Source organism: Pipra filicauda, unplaced genomic scaffold, assembly GCF_003945595.2.
Source record: "Pipra filicauda isolate LSUMZ 115617 unplaced genomic scaffold, ASM394559v2 scaffold406_size631624_pilon, whole genome shotgun sequence".
Classification (NCBI taxonomy): domain Eukaryota; kingdom Metazoa; phylum Chordata; class Aves; order Passeriformes; family Pipridae; genus Pipra; species Pipra filicauda.
This window is the reverse complement of record NW_024104539.1, coordinates 383,672-396,373: the sequence shown is the minus strand read 5'-3', so window position 1 is coordinate 396,373 and position 12,702 is coordinate 383,672. Positions and strand designations below refer to the sequence as shown.

Here is a 12,702-nt window from a genome sequence, read left to right as displayed (position 1 = left end):
GGTGGAACGAGATGGTCTTTAATGTCCTTCCCAACCCAAGCTCCTCTAGAATTCCAAATGACTGTATTCCTCAGTCTTTTCAGCAAGAGGGTTCTGTTAACCATGGCATACGCTGCTCTGGTTCCTTATAAAATTATTTTCACGTGCTTGAGGGATGGGGGAAATCTCTTAATAAATTAAATTTGTTCAGGCAGATGAGTGATTAAATATGAATAGCATAACAAGGGGAATGGAATGAATACACTACACCTGCACTTTAATGTCAGTGGGGTCTGATGAGTTTGGATTTAGGTTCAGATGAGATATTGGGAAGGGATCCTTCCCTGTGAGGGTGGGGGGGCCCTGGCACAGGTTGCCCAGAGAAGCTGTGGCTGCCCCTGGATCCCTGGAAGTGTCCAAGGCCAGGTTGGACGGGGCTTGGAGCAACCTGGGACAGTGGTGGGATGAGATGGGCTTTAATGTCCCTTCCAACCCAAACTTTCCTGGGGCTGGGAAACAATAATGTAGAGCTATATTCAAGATTTTTACTGTTAGAAGCTGAAATGCCTGTTCTGTAATATGGGCAAGAATAACTTAGTGCAATTTTAAGGGAGAAGGAAATCTCTTGTACAAGTTATGCTCAGATGAACAGGGATTTAAGACAGTTCTGTATGTGACAATTCACATATTAAAATGTGATAGTAATAAACAATAAACACATGAAAATGACTTTTCAGACTTGTAAACATGTGGTTTTTGTGCCAATTTCCCTCCAGTCCAGGTCTATGCTGAGGCCCCTGGAGCTGTCCCTGCCAGTCCAATCACCCAGTTCAGAGAAGGAAACCTTAAAGAAAGAACTTGACAACCTGAGGAGCTGCTTTGGGGCAGCCAAGGAAGAAATCAGCAAACTGCAGAGGGAACTGTCCCTCAAGGCATCAGAGTGTAAAGCTTTGGCATCAGAGTGTGAGAGAACCAAGGTGGAATCTGACGGGCAGATAAAGCAGCTGGAAGATGCTTTGAAAGACGTTCAGAAAAGGATGTTTGACTCTGAAGGCAAAGTGAAGCAAATGCAGAGCCACTTCCTGGCTCTGAAGGACCACCTGACCAACGAGGTGGCCTCGGGGAGCACCAGGGTGGCAGAGGAGCTCAGGGAGCAGCTGAAGGAGATGAAAACCAAGTACGAGGGGGCCTCTGCTGAAGTGGGAAAACTGAGGAACCAGATTAAGCAGAACGAATTGCTGGTGGAAGAATTCAAGAGGGACGAAGGAAGGCTGGTGGAGGAAAACAAGAGGTTGCAGAAGGAAGTTGTCAAGTTGGAGATGGAGCGAGATAAAAGGGGGAGGAACGTCACGGAGTTGGAAGGGCAGCTCAGAGAAGCGGCGGCCAAGCTGGCCCAGTCTGTGACTGCAGAGAGGTTTGAGAACATGAAGAGTTTGCTGTCAAACGAGGTGAATGAGAAAGCCAGGAGGTTATCAGAGCTGGAGGGAGAGCGGGAGAAACTGCAGGCAGAGACTGTGCTTTTGAAGAGGGAATGTGAGAGCCAGAAAGCTGCCCTGGCTCAGCACGTCAGGCCGGAGGAGCACGAGCACGTGAGGAGTGGGCTGGAGCAAAGGAACCAGGAGCTCGGGAAGGTGGTTTCTGAGGTGTCGCAGAAGAACGAGGCTCTGCAGAAGGAACTCGAAAGGTTGCAGGCTGATAACAAGATGCTGAAGCAGCAAGTCCAAGTGCTAAAAACTGAAATTAAAAGCCAGAATGTACCTTTAAAAATTCATGAAGAATTGAAGAAAACAAACGATCAGGCTGTGGGGGACCTGACCAAAAAGCTGTTTGAATTAACAAAGAAGTACAATGAAAGCAAAGTGGAAGCTGAAAAGCTGCTGGCAGAGAAGAACAACTTAAGTGAGAATATTGGCCACTTCCAAGCTGTGTATGTGTCTCCAGAGCAGCACAAAAAAGAAGTGGAAGCTTTGAAATCTAATGGGATCGAGCTTGAAAAGCAGCTCGTTGAGCTTCAGAAAAAATATGATGATGAACAGGCAAAAGTGTGCAAACTGGTGTCTGAGAACACAGTCATAAGGGAGACCCTGAGGGATCAGTATGTGCCGGCTACGACACACGAGGAGGTTAAATCAGTCCTGAACAACACCCTGGAAAAGACCAACGGGGAGCTGTCAGACCTGAAGGGGAAAATTGGGGAGATAAAGCATGAATTCCTGAAGGTAAACGAGGAAAATGGAGCTTTGAAAAACAAGGTGAAACTCTTACAGGATCAGTTAAAAACAGAGTATATAAGTTTAAAAGATCACGAAAGTACAGTAAGTGCTTTAAATAAAAGTGTGCACGAGCTGCAGGAGAGCAATGCTGCGGTCAGGGCTGAGTATCACAGGGGGCAGGAGGAGATTTCACAGTTGCATGCGGAAATTGAGGCCCAAAAGAAGGAGCTGGACACAATTCAAGAGTGCATAAAGTCAAAATATGCCCCGGTTGCCTCCTTTGAGGACAGAGAGCAGAGCTTTGAAGCCACAGTGAAGGAATTGAGGGCACAGTTGCAGGAACAGGAGCAGAAGTGCAGGGAAAGCGAGGAGGAGACCAAGAAGTTCAAAGAGGAGAATGAAAAGCTCAAAAGTGGCTTTTTGTCCATCCAGAATGACTTGCAGCAGAATTACATCCTGGCTGAGAAATCCCACGAGATGGAGAAGGTGTTTGCGAGCAGGATGGAGGAGCTGAACGAGCAGCTGAGAGGGTTGGTACGGAAATACACGGGGCAGGAGGAGCAGGGAGGGGACCTGCAGGAGCCCAGGGCTCTGCAGCCTCAGCACCTCTCAGGAGAACACATGGAGGCCTTGAAGGAGGCTCTGGGTCACACCGTGGAGGACCTGAAGGAAGCCCTCAGGAGTAAGAAGGAATGTTACGAGCAGCAAACGCTAAAAGTAGGAGAGCTGCAGCAGGAACTGTCAGCTCTGAAGAAGTCTTCAATACCTCTGGTGGAACATACACAGATGAAGGAAATGCTGGAACGAGAAATGGCAGCAGTCAAAGCCAGCTTGAAAGAAAAGGAGGGAGAAAACCAAGTGAAGAGCGAGGAAATGTCGAAGCTGCAGGCTGAGCTCCAGCTGAGCCAACAGGCCCTGGCGGAGCTGGGGAGCAGGGAAGTGATTGGCATGGCAGAGTACACCTCCATGAAGAGCTCTCTGGAGGCCCAGATCAGCAGCATAGCTGAAAATCTGTCCAGCATGAGTAAGAAGTACGAGGAGGCGTGTGAGGAGGCTCTGCAGGCGAGGAGGAGCGAGCTGTCCCTGAAGGATGAGAAGGAGCTGCTCCAGCTGCGGAGCTGCAGCATCGAGCAGGAAATCAAAGACCAGAAGGAAAGGTGTGATAAATCACTGACAACCATTATTGACCTGCAGAAGAGAATCCAGGAGTCTGCAAAGCAGGTGGAAGCCAAGGATAACAAGGTGGGATGTGGCAGTTAATGCTCCTGATGTTCTCAGTTCAGCAGGGAGGGATCAGGCTGCAAATGCAGCTCCCGAGGTGTTCCAGCACGACCTTGTGCTGAGCATCAGGTCCCCAGGACAGGCCCAAATCAGATGAAGTCCTGGTTTTGCGTTATACTAAGTTGTTGTTTTTTTTTTTTTAATCCCTCATATATTTTGGACATCACATGTAGTATTTAAATTCTATTAAAGCTTCAGACTTTTGGGGTATCAGGTCACTCTTCCATTGGAGCTGTGTTTGTTGAGCATCTCTGGCTTGCCTTCAGATGGGTCACTGTTCTGTTTAGAAGTTAGGCCTAGAATATCTTTAGCTACTCACTTTTTTTGTCGCTTCTGTTGCTGGCTGACCTCCAGGGCCCATACCTGACACATCTCAGTGCCAGGAAGCACAATGTGACCCAGCATGTCGTGAAAATAAAGTCCTTTGTCTCAGTGAAGTCTCTTAGCAAGCTGGGACAAAGACCCTTCAACGCTTGCTGGTCTTCATCAGACTACCAGGAACATTAAAGAACATCAGTTTTTGGTGAGACATCCTTAAATGAGGTGTTTTTGGTGCTCTCTTTAAAGATCACGGAGCTGCTCAACGACGTGGAGCGGTTAAAACAGGCTCTCAACGGGCTGTCTCAGCTCACGTACACCGGGATCCCCTCCAAGAGGCAGAACCAGCAGGTGGAAATGCTCCAGAACCAAGTGAAAGCACTCCAGCAGCAGCTGGCTGTAAGTACTCACCCAAGGTGTTGTCTGACGTGCAGTAGCAGTGCTCAGTTCCTTGGATAAACAGGGAGATGTGGCTGTGGCTGCTGGAGCGGGGGGTGGCTGCAGGCTGAGGCTTTGCGACTGCAGCAGTCATCATTTTGTTCTTTTTTTTTTTTTTAATTCCCCTGAGTTCTTGCTTCTCTCTAATCTTTTTTTTATTTTTTGCTTTCTTCTGCATTTTGAGTCGCAACATTTGGGAGCTTTTCCAGGTGAAAAGGACACAAACAATTTAGAGAGAATTTGTGCTTAGAGAGAGAATTTGTGCCTACAAGATGCTCTGCTCTAGTTCACACCAGGACCATTTCTGAATGCAAGCTCAGTTTTAACACTTCCTTGCAGAAACCCAGCCATGTATTTTTTCTCACTTTTAACGAGTGAGATGGTCCTTTCGTAATGGATTTTACTTGTGTTCCCTTGGCTGCAAACCCTGAAGTGTTGCTTATCATGAAGTGCTGCCAGTGAGGGGGAGCACATCCTGCTCAGTGCTGGGATTTGGTGCACACGCAGGTTTTTGGCCCCTGTGACTTCAGTAGAACTCATAATTAAAGCTCTGAGTGTGAGCAAAGTTAGTTATCCTTCTTCTGTACAGATTGACAAACACATCTTTAATACTATTTGCAGGGTTGACCCTTGTAAGGCAAAGAGTTCTTAAATTTGGTGGTTTTAAACAAACAGGTGATGCTGGTGGTGAAACAAGTGTGCAGGGCCAGGAGTTGGACTTTGATGGTCCCAGTAGGCCCCTTCCAACCTGGGATATTCTGTGATTCCGTGATCTCAGCCCCCAGGCTGGCTCTGGCAGCCTCTCAGCAAAATTGGTTTGCTGCAAGTGAGAAATAACAAAAAAAAAAAGAAGCAGACTTTTTTTCTTGGTTAATGGAGGGGATATAACTTTAACTTTGAAATTCAGCTTTGGCTGGTCTGTCAGGGCACAAAACCAAGTGCCCAGAGTTGGCAGTGGGCAAGAGCAGATGTTGAATGCCTGATTCCCCCTCTCCCTGTCTCTCCCAGGACGCCAAGAGGCAGCACCAGGAGGTGGTTTCGGTGTATCGGACGCACCTTCTCAGTGCTGTGCAGGTAGGACTGTCCCTGGCAGTGCCCTGCTCTGTCACCTCGCTGTGGGACAGCCCTGGGGGTGTTTCTGACTGCAGCACCCCTTGGGTGGCTGAGGACACTGGGTTTGTTCAGCTGGAGGAGGCTGAGGGGGACTCGCTGGGGCTGCAGCTCCATCTCTGCTCTGGGAGCAGGGACAGCAGCCAGGGAATGGCTGGAGCTGTGCCAGGGCAGGGTCAGGGTGGATCTCAGGACAAGGTTTTTCCCCCAGAGGCTGGTTGGGCACTGCCCAGGCTCCCCAGGGCAGTGGGCACAGCCCCAAGGCTGCCAGAGCTCCAGGAGGGTTTGGACAATGCCCTCAGGGATGGGGGGGGATTGTTGGGGTGTCTGTGCAGGGCCAGTGGTTGGACTGGATGGTCCTTTTGGGTCCTTCCAACTCAGGATATTCCATGATTCTGTCACCTCAAACTTGAAACTGGCATCAAGTGCCTGCTTTCACGTGGAGAGTTTTAATTTAGAATGGACTGATCCAACAAAAACCCAAACCCATGTCATTTGTGAGTCTTACTGATGTGTTCTTAATTCTGCTCCAGCCCAGGGAATCCTGGAATGGTTTGAGACAGTAATTTTTTTCCCACATGATATTTTCATAAAGGAAACTGCTGTGTCAGAGAGGTCCATGAAGGGAAAAAACATGGGATCCCCAAAGTATTTCAGAATTTCCCAGCATGTGGTAAAAACACAGAAATAAGTCAAGACTTTGGGGTGATTTTGAAGAGTCTCCTAATGCTGGTGATGGATGGTTGGTGTTTGATGAGATTTTAAATATTTTTGACTAAATGTTTGCCTCTCCAGGGCCACATGGATGAGGATGTCCAGGCTGCTCTGCTCCAGATCATCCGGATGAGACAGGGACTGGTTTGCTGACCTGCTGTGGCTGTGGGAGGCAGAACCTCCATGGCATTTATATAATGGTGATGATATAGCTGCAATTAGAACCTCCCAGTATGAAACAACTTACAAAGCTGAAGCATTTTCTTCTTGTAAAACACTAAAACAGGGCTCCATTTCAGGCCTGACTCCTTTTGCATTAATGAATAAAAGATGTAGAACATCTTTTAAAACTGGTGTCAAACTGACTGTCAAAATGATGACATAGTAGCTAAATGATTTTAATGTCTGATTGACCCTTACTAAAGCAAGGCCTACACCCAGAGCCTCCACTTTACCCTCTGACTTGAACTCTCGTGGTGTGGTTAAAAATAAACTGTTCACAGGAGCGTGGCTGAGTATTGGGGCTGTATCTCCTTTAATGATTAAGAGAAGGTGGCTAATTGGTCACATTAGCTGGCCAGGGTGTGCTGTGACACAAAGTCAGCTGCAGAGGTAGATAGAAGGTGTTTAGGTGTCTGTTGTAACTTGGCTGGCCAAGTTACAGCCTTTATTTAATATATAAGCTTAAGATTTAGTGCCTTTGCTTTTTACAAGACTTAAAAATCAGGTGTTTCCATCAGAACACTAATACTCCTCTTCCCTCTCCCCCAAAATCTTTCCTGAGTGCTTTAATACTGATTCCTGCAGGCTGGAAGAGTGGAACTGGGGTGTCCTGGTTTGTGGAACAGCGTTTTGATTCCAGTGCCACAGTCCTGCTGCTGGATGATTTCATCCTTCATTAGGCCTGGGGGGTGTAGGCTGAGCAGCTCATTAAGCTGCACAACAGTTCAGGTATTGGATTTTCAAACGCCAGCTCCTGGAATTTTAAGGTGTAAATTATGTACTGTAATCTTATTTATGGGGGAAGGTGCCAATAGTGAGGATTAATGCAAGGAGAATTTTTAATTGCTTGGAATCTACCCATTAAACAAGGCTGCATTTTTAAGTGAAGGATGGTGCTTCCACGAGGAAGTTTAATGAAAGAAAACATGAAATTTGGGACTGTTTGAAGGAAGTAATTGAAAAATGAGCCTGGTAATGAATGGGGCTGTTTTAAACTGAGCAAGGCCTGTGCTGACCTCAGCCTACTTGGCTAAAGCTTGTGCTGACAACCACCAGGTGGGAATCTGGCATCCTGAGGCAGAGGAGACTCTTCCTCTCCCATAGTTCTCAAAAATAAGGACTGAAGTCACAGTGCAGAGTTCCCTGCTTGGTTTTAACTGGGCTCCCCAGCCAGCTGCACCTCCCAGGCCTCCCTTTTTTATAGTAGTATTATGTTTCTTTCCTTATTTTATCCCTTTTTGGGCAGAGTCTTGTAGAATTGAAGAGGCAACTGCCACGTGGAGGCTCCAGACAGTGAGGGATGTGCAGGGCAGTTTTTATTCTAGAAATACACTTAATATATTTACTAAATATGTGTCTGTAGTTGAACAGATCTGCTGCTGCTTTCCTTTAATTTCTTAGAGGACTATTACAGAAAACATCTCAGTGTATAGATGTTCCTTTTTAGCCAAACTCTTTTATGATTGCATCACTTGAAACTTTTTGGAGAGGATTTGTTTTGTTATACTAACTCTGGCATATTTTGATATTGTATCAAAATGTTCCTTAGCCGGGGGGTTCTCTGGAAGTTTTTCTAAATCTCTCCCATTTTACATCATCAATAAATTGGTTTTTTCTTTTTATTTTGGTATCGTAGTGGTCAATTCTCTTAAAGGTAAAGAAACAGAAGTAGTTTGGCAAAGTAGTTTGGGTGTGAAGGGTGTTGAAGTGGCCTGGATGATCCCAAATACCAGGTAACACCTTTGGGGTTTAAATTCTGTTGGGGCTATTGTGCTTTTCTGTCTGTTTTCAGAGTGAGTTTTGGTAAAATTTTGGTGACATTGGTGAAGACCCAGAACTTCTACAAGTTAATTCTTCAGGGTAAATCCACTCTGGCCACTTCTACACCAAACAGGGCAAGTTGTCTGTCAGTTGTTGGATCTGGGGGTGAGCCAGGGAAGTTTTGTTACTGCTTTTAATGAAAGAATATTCACTGAACTTACCCTGCTGCTGGTTCTGTGCTGAGCCATGTCTGCAAATAATTTCTTGGCACCTCCAGAGTCCCTTCACTTGCTGGGACCTGAAAGGGAAGGGCTGTAACTTCACCATCAGCAGAATTCAGTTTTGGGATATTCGGATTATCTCATCCATTATCTCTTCCCAACTGAGAAGAAAGTCCTACTTTAGAAATCAATGCAAGCTGAGGTGTCACAGAAATGAGAAACCAAAGGTGAATTTGCTTGGGAATGCTGTAGTTCACTATTCCAGGTGACACCTGGTGGCTCAGACTCTTCTGTTCCCTCGGTGTGGGTGATCCTGGAAAATCAGCGTGGAGAGAGCAAACCTTTGGGCTTTAATAGGTGTGGGTTGTCTAAATCCTGTACAAATGGGGGTGTCTCCAGGCTCAGAGAGGAACGAGTCCCTTGGCAATGCTGAATAAAAATGTGGGGGTGAATGGACTCATGGAGGTGAAGGTAGAACCTGGGCTGTGTCGGTGACATTCCCGTGGCAGGGATGATCCCTGTGGCTGGAAGAATCACCCAGGAGCTGTCCCCTCCCCAGGGAAGGAAGCTTTCCATTTCCATGGACAACAGTGCTGAGGAGTGAAAGGAAGAAAGGGGAGGGCCCCAAAATGTCAAATATAAATGAAATGCACCTGAGAGGCCTCCCAGGGCGTTTGGGATCTGTCCTTGGGATCTGTCCCTGGAACAGCAGAGCAGCATTACCAAGGTAATGGGGCCTGGAGCTGATTGCTGGCACAGTGTTCTGTTGTGTAACAGCACTTTTCAAAGGGAATTTTGACTTCTCTCTTTGTTTTGAGTAGCTGACTTGGAAGTGTCTCTGAGTGTGGAAAGTTGGAGTTTGCTGCTTTTGTCATCTCGTGCTTGTGTTGCTCTGCCAACGCAGAAAATTACCTTGGAATAGAAAAACCACACATGTAATTGTCCCAGCCATTAGATCAGATGGGTTTTACATGAAGTGAAAAAGATGTTGAGCATTTAAGGGCCATTAAACTGTGCAGGTTTTTATTGGTGGGCTCACAGCCTTCAAAGCAGCACGACGCTGAGAGGAATATTTATTTTTACATTTGCAGAGTAGGGGGAGGGAATACATTGTAAAGGAAAATAGGAGAGGAAAATGTGCTGCTTTTCCACTTGGTGAACAGCGAGTTTTATTTCATAATAATTAGTTTTACACTTCATTAAATGTTGGGGATTTTGCTTATATACTTTTAGAGTAGAGTGGAAAAGACTTCAAAAATTCTCAGCAGGGCATCAAGTTGGAGTTTTATAATCTAAGGGGGAATTTCAGAGTAAGGTGGGAGCTTTCTGAGGAGGATCAGGAGTGGGATAAGAATTATTTGGGGTACAGAGGCACTTCTATTTGGTCTTGTCTCCTCACACAACTTGCTGGAGTTTAGGTCCTGTGAGGTTTTGACTTCTGTAGCAATGGCCAAACTCACAAATGGTGAGTAGAAAGGGAGTAAAGTTGTAGTGGGGTCTGGTCATGACAGGCTTGGACAAGGGACTTCTTGTCTTCAGGAAGCCCTGGGAGTTGAGAAATAGGAATGTTTGTGCCTTGGGTTTAAAAAAAACATGTCTATAAACGTTCCAGCTCTGAAAAAAGGGAGGAATTTGCAAGTCCAACCTGCAGATTCCTCTGAAAGAATCCGAGAAGGAACCTCTGAGGGGAGCAGGGATGGGAGAGGTGAAGTAGATGACTTTTTGTCAATGAGAAATTCACCAAGAAAAAGCAAGAATTTATAAACTGTAGCTGATGCTGCAAGGCCTTTAAATGCTGATTTTCCAAGGGCCAGGAATTGCAGCATGGACTGCAGCAGGGCCTGGATTTCCCAGTGGTGACATCCAGGTTCTCTTTGCCTGGAAGGGGTGACCTTGTCTCCTCTGGGGAGCCCTGGGCTGTTGGCAGCTTGTTGTGAGCTGGAGCTCCACAGAGCTGTCAAACCCCCATAAATGCAGATAAAAGACAGCTCTGTGTGTGCTCAGCTCTCCAGGCTGACACTCTCAAGCTGTTGGAGGTTTTTTTGGAGGTGCTGTGCTGAAATCTTCCACACAGACACAGAGTGGGTGTGAGGCACTCGGAAAACACGGGACCTTTGGTGTTCCTGCCTATTTTTGACAAGAAATCAGGCAGGAATAGGATAACCCTGTTCCTGGTGTCTCCTGCAGCCCCAGGCAGTGAAGTCTCTCACATCCTACTCTTGCTAAAAGGTGAAAAAACCCATAAAAAATCAGTGGGCATTTAAGTAATGCCACACTGGGATAAGAGGGAGTTCTTTGGCAAAAAGCAAAACCTTGCAGGAGGTTAAGGAGAGGGAGAGCAGGGCCTGGGAAAAGGGTGACAGGATTCTCCTGGGTTTTCAGCGTTTCTTGGGGAGAGGGAGAGAGGTCCAAAAATACATTAATTTGGGCAGCTTTGAATTCTGACAGTCTGCTATTTTTCTCCTCTGCAGAATGAGGATGTAAAAAGACCTGGGGAGGGTGGTACAGCTCCCCCGTGCACGGAGAGGGCTCTGGAGATTGCCTGGGGTGTATCCACAGGGAAAGGGCTGCTGGTCCTTATGAAGGGGGGAATAATTTGCTACACTCTGTGGTGTCCAAAGATTGCCCAGAGAAGCTGTGGCTGCCCCTGGATCCCTGGAAGTGTCCAAGGCCAGGCTGGACGGGGCTTGGAGCAACCTGGGCTAGTGGGAGGTGTCCCTGCCCATGGCAGAGGTGGAACTGGATGAGCTTTAAGATCCCTTCCAACCCAAACCATTCCAGGGTGCCATGTAGAGCTCCACCAGCTCCAGATCACACAGGTCTGCCTTGTTCTACTTCCCAGGTGCTCCCTCAGCCTCCCAGCCAGGGCTGGCTGCAGCAGTCACTGTGCTCCCAGCTGGAACGGGGGCTTTCCAAGGTCACAGTGGGATTATTTAAACCCACCAGCCCAGCCCCTGCCCCTCATCCCCCCCAGCGTGGCTGATGCTTTGTGGCCTCTGATGGAGCTCGTGATTTAAAAACTTCCCCGGTCACCTTTGCAGTATCTCAGATGCAATGGATGGGGAATCCAGGGACACATTTGGAAGGAAATTACGTGGAACAAATAAACCAATCTGTTTCTGAAGTGCTCCTGTGCCTTTGAAAACACCGACACTGACTGTCTGCTGGGGTGTTTAAGGGTATTTTTATTCATTCTAACTGAGTTGTTGCCTTTTTTTCTTTTTAAGGTCAGCTGAGCAAAACCCACTCCCATGCTGTGGGGTCTGATGAGAGAGTCTGTTCTTGGTCCCTCATGGCTGCAGGGGCAAGCAAGGAAAAGTCTCCTAAGAGCCACTTGGGGCACTTGTCCCTTTGCTCCAAGCCCCATCCAACCTGGCCCTGAGAAATTCCAGGGATTCAGGGGCAGCCACAGCTTCTCTGGGCAACCTGTGCCAGGGCCTCCCCACCCTCACAGCCAAGAATTCCTTCCCAGTATCCCATCCAACCCTGTCCTCTGGCAGGGGGAAGCCATTCCCTATTGTCCTGTTCCTCCATCCCTTGTCCCCAGTCCCTCTCCAGCTCTCCTGGAGCCCCTTTAGGCCCAGGAAGGGGCTGTAAGATCTCCTTGGAGCCTTCTCTCCTCCAGGCTCAGCAGCTGTACCTGTTTGTCCTGGTGTCCCTTGTCCCTGGCTCCTGGGCTGAGCAGAGCTGGCAGCAGAGCCGTGTCCCAGGTGTTCCTGGGGCTGTGTCCCAGGTGTTCCTGGCTCTGGGACAGGGATCCTCAGCAGTGTGCCCGTGCCATGGGATCACCTAGCAGTGCAGCTTTGCCTCCAGTGCAATCCCGTCATCGCCGATCCCGGAGCCGCTGGAACAGGAACAGTTCCCAGCTCCCACTGTGCTTCCCGGGCCAGCTGTGGGAGCAGAGCTGGGACCTGCCCTGGCACCACCTCAGCTGCAGCAGGGTGAGGACAGGGGTTACCTGCCCTGGCACTGAGCCTGCCAGGGCAGAGCTGATGTGCCGACACTCGTGGAATGTGTTTGAGCTGGCTCAGGGAGTTTATCCTGGATCAGCACTTCTGGGCTGCTCTGGGAGCGTTTCCATCCTGGCTCAGACACCTCCGGGCTGGGAGGGGAGTTAAACGCTTCAGAGAGGGTCTCCAATGTGTCCATCTCTGGCTGTTGAGTTGCAAAGCTGGCTTATCTCTGTTCTCAGAGGTTTGGAGGCAGTTTCTCCAGTGCAGGTTTGGGTTTGGCCCCGTGGTTATTCGGTGATAGAGTTGTCCCCACATCCTTTCTGGGGCCTGGGGAGAGAGGGGAGGAAGGTTGTATGGATTTCTAGGCAAGATAAAGAACTAGAAAGGGCTAGACCTGGCCTAGCAAAGCTGCTTCCTCAGCAAGTGTGCCTGCTGGACTGTCGTGTGGAGAAGGCACCTGCCTTGTCACATCTGAGTTCCCATGGGATCTGT

General features: G+C 48.1%; 1 protein-coding gene across 2 annotated transcripts in view; it reads left to right on the top strand.

The window, feature by feature from the left end:
* The window catches only part of UACA (uveal autoantigen with coiled-coil domains and ankyrin repeats), a 28,417-nt gene extending 20,520 nt beyond the window's left edge, over positions 1-7,897 (top strand). For both annotated transcript variants that reach the window (XM_027733946.2, XM_027733945.2), the window contains 4 exons: positions 756-3,434; positions 4,041-4,190; positions 5,238-5,303; positions 6,135-7,897. In XM_027733946.2, coding sequence (XP_027589747.2) covers positions 756-3,434; positions 4,041-4,190; positions 5,238-5,303; positions 6,135-6,206 — 2,967 coding nt within the window. In that variant the 3' untranslated portion in view covers positions 6,207-7,897. The remainder of the gene's footprint in view (positions 1-755; positions 3,435-4,040; positions 4,191-5,237; positions 5,304-6,134) is intronic.
* Positions 7,898-12,702: the final 4,805 nt, after the last annotated feature.